This window comes from Coregonus lavaretus (assembly GCF_964263955.1).
Source record: "Coregonus lavaretus genome assembly, chromosome: 25".
Classification (NCBI taxonomy): domain Eukaryota; kingdom Metazoa; phylum Chordata; class Actinopteri; order Salmoniformes; family Salmonidae; genus Coregonus; species Coregonus lavaretus.
The window spans coordinates 26633854-26646915 of NC_140012.1; the positions used below are offsets into that span (position 1 = coordinate 26633854).

General features: G+C 45.3%; 2 protein-coding genes across 2 annotated transcripts in view; one reads left to right on the plus strand and one right to left on the minus strand.

The window, feature by feature from the left end:
• Window positions 1-10577, plus strand: part of LOC311101127 (monocarboxylate transporter 4-like) — a 41090-nt gene extending 30513 nt beyond the window's left edge. Inside the window, exons 3-7 of the mRNA XM_084142189.1 lie at window positions 2075-2218; window positions 2339-2475; window positions 2562-3029; window positions 4456-4636; window positions 9402-10577. Coding sequence (XP_083998315.1) covers window positions 2075-2218; window positions 2339-2475; window positions 2562-3029; window positions 4456-4636; window positions 9402-9706 — 1235 coding nt within the window. The 3' untranslated portion in view covers window positions 9707-10577. The remainder of the gene's footprint in view (window positions 1-2074; window positions 2219-2338; window positions 2476-2561; window positions 3030-4455; window positions 4637-9401) is intronic.
• Window positions 1-13062, minus strand: part of LOC311100351 (putative nuclease HARBI1) — a 1214110-nt gene that overhangs the window by 406637 nt on the left and 794411 nt on the right. The window lies entirely within an intron of this gene.

Sequence of the window (13062 nt, forward strand, 5' to 3'; positions counted from 1 at the left end):
AGCCTGACTGCCATTGGGTACCGAGATGAGATCCTCAGACCCTTTGTGAGACCATATGCTGGTGCGGTTGGCCCTGGGTTCCTCCTAATGCAAGACAATGCCAAACCTCATGTGGCTGGAGTGTGTCAGCAGTTCCTGCAAGAGGAAGGCATTGATGCTATGGACTGGCCCGCCCGTTCCCCAGACCTGAATCCAATTGAGCACATCTGGGACATCATGTCTCGCTCCATCCACCAACACCACGTTGCACCACAGACTGTCCAGGAGTTGGCGGATGCTTTAGTCCAGGTCTGGGAGGAGATCCCTCAGGAGACCATCCGCCACCTCATCAGGAGCATGCCCAGGTGTTGTAGGGAGGTCATACAGGCACGTGGAGGCCACACCCACTACTGAGCCTCATTTTGACTTGTTTTAAGGACATTACATCAAAGTTGGATCAGCCTGTAGTGTGGTTTTCCACTTTTAATTTTGAGGGTGACTCCAAATCCAGACCTCCATGGGTTGATAAATTTGATTTCCATTGATCATTTTTGTGTGATTTTGTTGTCAGCACATTCAACTATGTAAAGAAAAAAGTATTTAATACGATTATTTCATTCATTCAGATCTAGGATGTTATTTTAGTGTTCCCTTTATTTTTTTGAGCAGTGTATTTTTATTGTTAAACACTTTTTTGGTTACTACATGATTCCATATGTGTTATTTCACCACCTCAAGCTCAACCTCGACAAAACTGAGCTGCTCTTCCTCCCAGGGAAGGCCTGCCCACTCCAAGACCTCCATCACGGTTGACAACTACCACTGTCCCCCTCCCAGAGTGCAAATAACCTTGGCATGACCCTGGACAACACCCTGTTGTTCTCTGCAAACATCACAGCAGTGACTCTCTCCTGCAGGTTCATGCTCTGTAACATCTGTAGAGTTCGACTCTACCTTACATAGGAAGCGGCGCAGGTCATAATCCAGGCATTTGTCATCTCCCGTCTGGACTACTACAACTCTCTGTTGGCTGGGCTCCCCACTTGTGCCGTCAATCCCCTGCAGCTTATCGAGAACGCAGCAAGCTGCCTAGTGTTCAACCTTCCCAAGTTCTCCCATGTCACCCCGCTCCTCTGTACACTCCACTGGGCCCCTTAGTTCCAGTGAAGGGAAATCTTAACATTCTAGATGATTCTGTGCTTCCAACTTTGTGGCAACAGTTTAGGGAAGGCCCTTTCCAGTTTCAGCATTACAATGCCCCCGTGCACAAAGCGAGGTCCATACAGAAATAGTTTGTCGAGATCGGTGTGGAAGAACTTGACTGGCCTGCACAGAGACTGGCCTGCACTCCCCCCCTTACTTTCAGTCTATGCTCAAACACTACACCTCAACCCAAGTACTCCGCTATGACACCTCTGGTCTCTTGACAATCCCACCCTTACGGAAGGGCAGCTCCCGCTCAGCCCAGTCAAAGCTCTTCTCTGTCCTGGCACCCCAATGGTGGAACCATCTTCCCCCTGAAGCAGAGTCCCTGCCATTCTTCTGAAAACATTGAAACCCTACCTCTTCAAACAGTATCTTAAATAATCCTACAGCACCCCCGTCCCCTCTACTAAGTGACCCAACTGGCTGGGTCAAAAAAAACCTATGTGTGTTCTGTCCACTATTTACCCAGCGCTGGGTTGTTTTAACCCAGCATTTTTTAGTGTAGAATTGAACAACCGAATGAAATGCCTTTTTATGGTGTCTGACTGAGTTGAGATAAACCCAGTTAGTATTTTTCAAGCATCGCTGAGCTATAAAACGGCACATTTTTCGCTCTGCACCATGGCACAAAAAAACTATCCTAAATCCTGGTGGGGGGACCTTGCTTGGACCTTGCGTGGGGCCCCACGAAACTGCGCTACGCCACTGCCATTGTCCACCATAGATTGTATATTTAAACTCATTCAAAGAGACGAGCTCCTGTAATTTCATGTCCTGTTGTAGATCGTTCCAAGTGGAGGGGGCAGAGAACTGGAATGCTTTTTTTTTTATACCCTGCTTGTACTGGCCCTAGGCACAGTTAGTTCTGACTGTGTGTGTGTGTGTGTAGGTCCACTGTGCAGTGTGCTGGTGAACAAGTTTGGGTGTCGGCCAGTGATGATGGTGGGAGGGCTCTTTGCCTCCTTGGGAATGATCCTGGCCTCCTTGGCCACCAGTATCATCCACATCTACATCTGTACTGGAGTTATAACAGGTTAGTAAATAAATACACACATCTACCGCTACTGGAGTTTTTACTGGTGGGTACACACACACACACACACACACACACACACACACACACTTTAAAAACAGTTTGCCCCCTGTCTACAAGGTCTGGGGCTGGCGCTGAACTTCCAGCCGTCTCTGATCATGCTGAATCGTTACTTTAGTGAGAGGAGGCCTCTAGCTAACGGACTGTCTGCTGCCGGGAGCCCTGTGGCCCTCTGCTGCCTCTCTCCTCTGGGACAGGTACTACACCTCTTCAGTCTCGCTCTCTGCAGTTGTAGATCAGTATGGATCATCGTTAATGTTTTTCTTCATATTTCTCCCCAAAGGTGCTGCAGTACCACTATGGCTGGAGAGGCGGCTTCCTCATCTTGGGGGGCCTGCTGCTCAACTGCTGCGCCTGTGGGGCCCTGATGAGGCCCCTGGTGGGCCCCAAGAAGCCCCAGGACAAGGAGTTGCAGGCTGTGGGCGAAGCAGAAAAAAAGCCCCAACTTAAGAAAAAGCTCCTGGACTTTAGCGTATTTAAAGACCGAGGTTTCCTCATCTATGCCATAGCTGCGTCCATCATGGTACTGGGTCTTTTTGTGCCACCCGTGTTTGTGGTGAGCTATGCCAAGGAGATGGGGAATGAAGACACCAAGTCTGCCCTCCTCCTCACCATCTTGGGGTTCGTTGATATCTTTGCCCGTCCCACATGTGGGCTGATTGCAGGGATGAAGTGGGTCCGGCCCAGATGTGTATATCTGTTCAGCTTCGCCATACTCTTTAATGGCATCACCGACGTGATCAGCTCACAGGTAAGTCTGGAACTTGTTTTTATTGATATTATTTGTGTGGTATTTCTATGGGATGTAAACAATACATAAACAATATGTAATCTGTGTATTGTATCGTTATTACATTTCTGTATTGACACACACTACATTACCATTCCAAAATCATGGTCCCCCTTTGCTGCTATAACAGTCTCCACTCTTCTGTGAATGCTTTCTACTAGATGTTGGAACATTGCTGCAGGGACTTCCTTCCATTCAGCCATGAGCATTAGTGAGGTCAGGCACTGATGTTGGGCAATTTGGCCTGGCTCGCAGTCGTCGTTCAAATTCATCCCAAAGGCGTTCGATGGGGTTGAAGTCAGGGCTCTGTGCAGGCCAGTCAAGGTCTTCCACACCGATCTCGACAAACTATTTCTATATGGACCTCGCTTTGTGCACAGGGGCATTGTAATGCTGAAACTGGAAAGGGCCTTCCCCAAACTGTTGCCACAAAGTTGGAAGCACAGAATCATCTAGAATGTTAAGATTTCCCTTCACTGGAACTAAGGGGCCTAGCCCGAACCATGAAAAACAGCCCCAGACCATTATTCCTGCTCCACCAAACTTTATAGTTGGCACTATGCATTGGTGCAGGTAGCGTTCTCCTGGCATCCGCCAAACCCAGATTTGTCTGTCGGACTGCCAGATGGTGAAGCGTGATTCATCACTCCAAAGAACGTGTTTCCACTGCTCCAGAGTCCAATGGTGGCGAGCTTTACACCACTCCAGCAGACACTTGGCATTGCTTGCGCATGGTGATCTTAGGCTTGTGTGCAGCTGCTCGGCCATGGAAACCCATTTCATTAAGCTCCTGACGAACAGTTCTTGTTCTGATGTTGCTTCCAGAGGCAGTTTGATACTCAGTAGTGAGTGTTGCAACTGAGGACAGACTATTTTTACGCGCTTCAGCACTCGGCGGTCCCGTTCTGTGAGCTTGTGTGGCCTACCACTTTGCGGCTGAGCCGTTGTTGCTCCTAGACGTTTCCACTTCACAATAACAGCACTTACAGTTGACCAGGAAAGCTCTAGCGGGGCAGAAATTTGACAAAATGACTTGTGGGAAAGGTGGCATCCTATGATGGTGCCACATTGAAAGTCACTGAGCTCTTCAGTAAGGCCATTCTACTGCCAATGTTTGTCAATGGAGATTGCATGTCTGTGTGCTCGATTTTATACACCTGTCAGCAACGGGTGTGGCTGAAATAGCCTAATCCACTAATTTGAAGTGGTGTCCACATACATTTGTGTGTATATATAGTGTATAATTGTGGACACTGCGGCCTTCGAGACCCGACGCTATTGTATCCATAGAATTTGAATGATTAATCAGTAATGGTCATTATATTTCTATGGTCGTATCATGTTGTTGTGAATTATATAACCAAGGGTGTTGCTTCTCTTTTGGCAGGCGACAGACTACCCTGGTCTGGTGGTGTTCTGTATCTTCTTCGGGCTCTCTTACGGGATGGTGGGGGCGCTGCAGTTCGAGGTTCTCATGGCCATTGTGGGCACCAAGAAGTTCTCCAGTGCTTTAGGACTGGTGTTGCTCATGGAGGCTATTGCTGTGCTGGTGGGACCGCCTGGAGCAGGTCAGTACACACAGAAGGGTTAGGTGAGGATTAGGTTAGAGTTAGGATTAGGGTTATGGCTAGTGTTAGGGTTCAACCAGGCTGCGGACATGAAGCTATGGTTAGGGTTGAGCCAGGGTGTGGCCATGATGCTAGGGTTATGGTTAAGGTTGAGCTGGGGTGTTGACATTAGGCTAGGGTTAGGGTTATGGCTAAGGTTAGGGTTGAGCCGGGGTGTGGACATGAAGCTATGGGTTAGGGTTGAGGGTTCTGGTTGAGCCGGGGTGTGGACATGGAGTTAGGGTTATGGATAAGGTTATGCTTACTACAAGATCTACGCAGACTCAAGATTCGGAGTGTTGCAATGTCGTTTTTCGTAACAAAAGGCCTTGTAATACACATACTTCGACATACTTTTTTTACTACCTGAAAATTGAGACGTGCCGTATCATTCCTTCCGCAGCCATGGGGGCAGTGTTGTCACTTGCTTCCTTGATCTGATCTATAGGCTATTTATCAAAGTAGCCTATTTTGCATTGATAACAAAATATAATCTCAGCGACTGTTCAAACAGTAAACCAAACAACAAGAATCTACCCAAAAAGGTATTTTGTTTAGTAGTAATAATAATAATAGTGATTACAGGATATTGTGAAATGGTAGAACCTGCTGTAGCCAACTAACTACCCATGTGCTTTTGTCTGCCTGACCAAAACATGATGACGTTCTATTTTTTGCTGATTATGGGACTGAATACACAAGCAGCATATCAAACTGGGATAATGTTTTAGGTTAGACCAGCAAGTATAAGAATATTTGCCAGGGCATAATTGTTAATTACTCAAAACAGCGCCGGAAGAAGATGGCTGCCGTTTTACAGCCCTCTAACCAATTGTACTATTATGTGTGTTTTTCCGCGTTATTTGTAATTTATTTTGTACATAATGTTTCTGCCATCGTCTCTTATAACCAAAGAGAGCTTCTGGATATCAGGACAGCGATTACTCACCTCGCGTTGGACGAACACTTTTTCTTCAACGAGGCGTTCGCGAAGGATATTCTACAGACTCCCGACAAGGCCCAGATCCCCGTCATTCGCGTGAGGAAGAGACGGAGATATCGTGGACGCAGATCCGGGTGCCTTGTAAGGATCCGACGGCGAACGAGTAAACTGCCTCTCCCATCAATCCTATTAGCCAACGTTCAAGCTTTGGAGAATAAAATGGACGATTTAAGATTACGGTTATCCTACCAACGGGACATTAAAAACTGTAATATCTTATGTTTCACGGAGTCGTGGCTGAACGACAACAATGACAACATTCAGCTAGCAGGCTATACGCTACATCGGCAGGACAGAACGGCAGACTCGGGTAAGACGAGGGGTGGCGGTCTCTGTATATTTGTAAACAACAGCTGGTGCACAAAATCAAATACTAAGGAAGTCTCAAGGTTTTGCTCGCCTGAGGTAGAGTATCTTATGATAAGCTGTAGACCACACTATTTACCAAGAGAGTTTTCATCTATATTCTTCATAGCTGTCTATTTACCACCACAAACCAATGCTGGCATTAAGATTGCACTGAATGAGTTGTACAAGGCCATTAATCAACAGGAAAACGCTCATCCAGATGCAGCGCTCCTAGTAGCAGGGGACTTTAATGCAGGGAAACTTAAATCCGTTCTACCTCATTTCTACCAGCATGTTAAATGTGCAACCAGAGGGGAAAAAACTCTAGACCACCTTTACTCCACACACAGAGACGCATACAAAGCTCTCCCTCGCCCTCCATTTGGCAAATCTGACCATAACTCTATCCTCCTGATTCCTGCTTATAAGCAAAAACTGAAGCAGGAAGCACCAGTGATTCGGCTAATAAAAAAGTGGTCAGATGACGCAGATGCTAAGCTACAGGACTGTTTTGCTAGCACAGACTGGAACATGTTCCGGGATTCTTCAGACAGCATTGAGGAGTACACCACATCAGTCACTGGCTTCATCAATAAGTGCATCGATGATGTCGTCCCCACAGTGACCGTACGTACATACCCCAACCAGAAGCCATGGATTACAGGAAACATCCGCACTGAGCTAAAGGGTAGAGCTGCCGCTTTCAAGGAACGGGACTCTAACCCGGACGCTTATAAGAAATCCCGCTATGACCTCCGACGAACCATCAAACAGGCAAAGAGTCAATACAGGTCTAAGATTGAATCATACTACACTGGCTCTGACGCTCGTCGGATGTGGCAGGGCTTGAAAACTATTACAGACTACAAAGGGAAGCACAGCCGCGAGCTGCCCAGTGACACAAGCCTACCAGACGAGCTAAACCACTTCTATGCTCGCTTCGAGGCAAGCAACACTGAAGCATGCATGAGAGCACCAGCTGTTCCGGACGACTATGTGATCACGCTCTCCGTAGCCGATGTGAGTAAGACTTTTAAGCAGGTCAACATTCACAAGGCCGCAGGGCCAGACGGATTACCAGGACGTGTACTCCGAGCATGTGCTGACCAACTGGCAAGTGTCTTCACTGACATTTTCAACATGTCCCTGACTGAGTCTGTAATACCAACATGTTTCAAGCAGACCACCATAGTCCCCGTGCCCAAGAACTCTAAGATAACCTGCCTAAATGACTACCGACCCGTAGCACTGACGTCTGTAGCCATGAAGTGCTTTGAAAGACTGGTCATGGCTCACATCAACAGCATAATCCCAGAAACCCTAGACCCACTCCAATTTGCATACCGCCCCAACAGATCCACAGATGATGCAATCTCTATCGCACTCCACACTGCCCTTTCCCACCTGGACAAGAGGAACACCTACGTGAGAATGCTATTCATTGACTACAGCTCAGCATTCAACACCATAGTGCCCTCAAAGCTCATCACTAAGCTAAGGATCCTGGGACTAAACACCTCCCTCTGCAACTGGATCCTGGACTTCCTGACGGGCCGCCCCCAGGTGGTAAGGGTAGGTAACAACACATCTGCCACACTGATCCTCAACACGGGGGCCCCTCAGGGGTGCGTGCTCAGTCCCCTCCTGTACTCTCTGTTCACCCATGACTGCATGGCCAGGCACGACTCCAACACCATCATTAAGTTTGCCGACGACACAACAGTGGTAGGCCTGATCACCGACAACGATGAGACAGCCTATAGGGAGGAGGTCAGAGATCTGGCCGTGTGGTGCCAGGACAACAACCTCTCCCTCAACGTGACCAAGACAAAGGAGATGATTGTGGACTACAGGAAAAAAAAGAGGACTGAGCACGCCCCCATTCTCATCGACGGGGCTGTAGTGGAACAGGTTGAGAGCTTCAAGTTCCTTGGTGTCCACATCACCAACGAACTATCATGGTCCAAACACACCAAGACAGTCGTGAAGAGGGCACGACAAAGCCTATTCCCCCTCAGGAGACTAAAAAGATTTGGCATGGGTCCTCAGATCCTCAAAAAATTCTACAGCTGCACCATCGAGAGCATCCTGACTGGTTGCATCACCGCCTGGTATGGCAACTGCTTGGCCTCTGACCGCAAGGCACTACAGAGGGTAGTGCGTACGGCCCAGTACATCACTGGGGCAAAGCTCCCCTCCATCCAGGACCTCTATACCAGGCGGTGTCAGAGGAAGGCCCTCAAAATTGTCAAAGACTCCAGTCACCCTAGTCATAGACTGTTCTCTCTGCTACCGCACGGCAAGCGGTACCGGAGTGCCAAGTCTAGGTCCAAAAGACTTCTCAACAGCTTCTACCCCCAAGCCATAAGACTCCTGAACAGCTAATCATGGCTACCCGGACTATTTGCACTGCCCCCCCACCCCATCCTTTTTACGCTGCTGCTACTCTGTTAAGTATTTATGCATAGTCACTTTAACTCTACCCACATGTACATATTACCTCAACTACCTCAACTAGCCGGTGCCCCCGCACATTGACTATGCAACGGTACCCCCCTGTATATATAGCCTCCCTACTGTCACTTTATTCTATTGTATATATAGCCTCCCTACTGTCACTTTATTTTTACTTCTGCTCTTTTTTTCTCAACACTTTTTTGTTGTTGTTTTATTCTTACTTTTTTGTTTAAAATAAATGCACTGTTGGTTAAGGGCTGTAAGTAAGCATTTCACTGTAATGTCTGCACCTGTTGTATTCGGCGCATGTGACCAATAAAATTTGATTTGATTTGATAATTATAAATCTGATTATTTCACATGGAGATGTGGGAAGCTAAAAAGGCTAGGTAGCTTGCTATAGTTTTTGCCTGGCTAAAGCCAGCCATGCTGCCAGCTAGCTACTACTAGCAAGGGAAGGTGACTCTTTCTTGCTTTCACAAAATGAAAAGACAAAAATAAACGTTGCTATCGCCCTCTTGTGAATGAGAGTGGGGCCAGCGAGGATCTCATTTTACCAAAAGGTTTTCGCTACTCCAAAAATCCATGAGGACTTGGGGGATTTAGGGTTATGGATACACTTCCGAAAAAAAGATTGCAGTTAGAGTGCAGTATAATTGCAGTATGCTGCAATTACTGCTTCCAAAATACCACAGTCGACTGCAGTTTCAAAACGACAATCTTTTTTTGTAATGGTAAGGTTAGGGCTGAGCCGAGGTGTGGACATGGAGTTAGGGTTAGAACGAAGTCGTCAAATAATCAGAAGCCAGTATAGACAGGAATGACAACATAACATTTTAGCTAGTAATAAACTGCTTATGTCTTGAATGGATAGGACGTAATAAACTCTCCTCCTATAACCTCTCTCCTCTCCCGTAGGTCGTCTGCTGGACGCCACCCATAACTACATGTATGTGTTTCTGCTGGCTGGCTGTGAGGTCATTCTGGCCTCCATCGTCATCTGCATGGGCAACTTCCTGTGCATCAAGAAGAAGCCAGATGAGCCTGAGGCCAATTTAGAGAATGGAGCCCCCGCAGAGATGGAGAAGCTCAACAGTCTGCTGGAGACGGATGGAGGAGACCATGAGAGAGCGCAGCCGGCGGGGGTGAGTGGCGGCTCCGTAGAGGCAAAAGAGGGAGCGGAGAAGAATGGAGGGTTGGGGAACCCAGAGACAGCTCTGTGAGAGAGAGCAAAAGAGAGGGGATATTTGTTAATTGATTACAAGAGAGAGACTGACAATCTTTATAAAACACTGCCAATAGGGATGGACATAAAAGTACACACGCTGGCGGAGGGAGGGATGAAGAGAGGGATGGATTGCGGTGTGCTGTACATGTGTGTTGTATGCTTTAATATACACAGCAAATTGGCCAGTGTTACCTAGTGTTGATTTTTCAGTGTAATTAGTTTTGTGTTGATTCAGGATTAACGTTAAATCTGTAAGTGTTAAATTGACACTGAGTGGTGTAATATAACCCCAGTGTCTGTTAATAACCAATGTTGAACCAAAACCAGGCCCATCATATTTCCCAGCATGCTCAATTGCAGGTTAATTTTTCAAAAAAAAATATGTAATTCTATGTTTTTGCATGTACGTTGATTGATTGATTTAATGTTGTGCTACTCAAATATAAATAACATACATTTTCCTAAACTAATCCAATATGTTACTTGGACTTATTGCACCCATTACTGAAATGGTTGTCCAGTTTAGATGCTTTAGGTACTCTCATATCTTAGTCTTCCCAACCCTTGCAGTCATTCTGAATAAAGGTTGGGTGAATACACATTCCTAATGTTGGATATTCCCACTGGCTGAATTCCAATTGGAATTACACATTACTTTGCAAGCCAGCATAAATGTGACTTGCAGGCTTGATGTGGCCTGTAAACCATGAGTTTCAGGCCACTGTATTGGGGTAAAACTAGGTTATTGTATGATTGATGGTGTGACATACTATTTTATTAAAGGTCCAATGCAGCCATTTATCTCTATCAAATTTCTGGGTAACAATTAAGTACCTCACTGTGATTGTGTTCAATTAAAATGGTCCAAAATATATTTTACTCTACGAACTGCTGAGTTAAACATATTTATACAAGTTTCTTAAGCCTCATAATTGTATTACATGTATTTCACTGTTTGTCTTCCAATGTAAGGACTTTGTTACAGCTGAGATGTTTGTCTGGTAAACCACGTTGAAATGGACAGTTCTAATACTGAGGGCATCAACATGTCACGTCGCTGCTAGAATGCTGTTTGTTTCAAATACCAAGTGTTTATGTAAAACATTTTTTAAAGGATATTTCAAGCATCTGTTTGTTTATGCTGAGAATTGGAGTAAGAATGTTGGCAGTCTACAAAGATGCTGTTTTGTAATGTTGGTGTATCCAAATGTAACCAAACAACAAAACCCTGCACAACTGTCAGTATCTCTTTAGATCTGAAAAGGGGGATCCCTTAACATGTGACAGGATGTGACATTATATCTAAGCATCATAGCTAAACCCCAGCCCAGACCAACCCACTGATGTAATATGGAGGAAAATGTATTTTATACACTGAGTATACAAAACATTAAGAACAGCTGCTCATTCCATGACAGACTGACCAGGTGAAAGATCCCTTATTGATGTCACTTGTTAAATTCACTTCAATCAGTGTAGCTGAAGGGGAGGAGACTGGTTAAAGAAGGACTTTTAAGCCTTGAGACATGGATTGTGTATGTATGCTATTCAGAGGGTGAATGGGCAAGACAAAATATTTAAGTGCCTTTGAACTGAGTATTTTAGTAGGTGCCAGGCGCACCGGTTTGAGTGTGTCAAGAACTGCAACGCTGCTGGGTTTTTCATGCTCAACAGTTTCCTGTGTGTATCAAGAATAGTCCACCAGCCAAAGGTCATCCAGCCAACTTGACACAACTGTGGGAAGCATTGGGGTCAACATGGGCCAATATCCCTGTGGAACGCTTTCGACACCATGTAGGGTCCATGCCCCGACGAATTGAGGCTGTTCTGAGTGCAAAAGGGGGTGGGGTGCAACTCAATATTAGGAAGGTGATCTTCATGTTTGGTATACTCAGTGTATAGTAGTTATTTTAACCTGACACATTGGCATCTGAGGATGCTGTGAAATTGAATATGGCCATATAAAAAGCAGATTACCCAATAATAGAATAGATGGTATTTTTATATATTTTTCCACTGTTGAATTCTCTATTACAATGATGTCACCTGATGACAAGTTAACCACTTATCACAGCCAAACACACAATGAAGGACTTTGCTCTGCTCTACAAAGGTTCACTTTGCACTTGTAAAACTGTGTGTAGTCAGTATTGTCCTATCCTCTGTGTTTGTATATTGTTCTGCCTATCTTGTCTGTGAACTCTTTATGAATTCTAGATATACAGACACAACACCACAAATACACAATTGTCCACGATCACTCTGCTAGGTATTTGTTGAATGTAAAACTTTCATGTGGATTTATTCAATACCTATTTTTCTGAGATACTGTTTTAGCTAGCTTCCTGATGTGTTGCTATGCCAACCTAATAAATATATATTCTTTGAAGAAAGTGCTTGAATGGTGGCTCACTCTTCAGATGCTCTATGGGGAATGAATGTATGTATACAGTTGACGTTTACATACACTTAGGTTGGAGTCATTAAACCTTGTTTTTCAACCACTCCACAAATTTCTTTTTAACAAACTATAGTTTTGGCAAGTCTGTTAGGACATCTACTTTGCATGACACAAGTAATTTTTCCAACAATTGTTTACAGACAGATTATTTCACTTATACAGTGGGGGAAAAAAGTATTTAGTCAGCCACCAATTGTGCAAGTTCTCCCACTTAAAAAGATGAGGCCTGTAATTTTCATCATAGGTACATGTCAACTATGACAGACAGAATGAGGGAAAGAAATCCAGAAAATCACATTTGTAGGATTTTTAATGAATTTATTTGCAAATTATGGTGGAAAATAAGTATTTTGTCAATAACAAAAGTTTCTCAATACTTTGTTATATACCCTTTGTTGGCAATGACACAGGTCAAACGTTTTCTGTAAGTCTTCACAAGGTTTTCACACACTGTTGCTGGTATTTTGGCCCATTCCTCCATGCAGATCTCCTCTAGAGCAGTGATGTTTTGGGGCTGTCGCTGGGCAACACGGACTTTCAACTCCCTCCAAAGAATTTCTATGGGGTTGAGATCTGGAGACTGGCAAGGCCACTCCAGGACCTTAATGCTTCTTACGAAGCCACTCCTTCGTTGCCCGGGCGGTGTGTTTGGGATCATTGTCATGCTGAAAGACCCAGCCACGTTTCATCTTCAATGACCTTGCTGATGGAAGGAGGTTTTCACTCAAAATCTCACGATACATGGCCCCATTCATTATTTCCTTTACACTGATCAGTCGTCCTGGTCCCTTTGCAGAAAAACAGCCCTAAAGCATGATGTTTCCACCCCCATGCTTCACAGTAGGTATGGTGTTCTTTGGATGCAACTCAGCATTCTTTGTCCTCCAAAC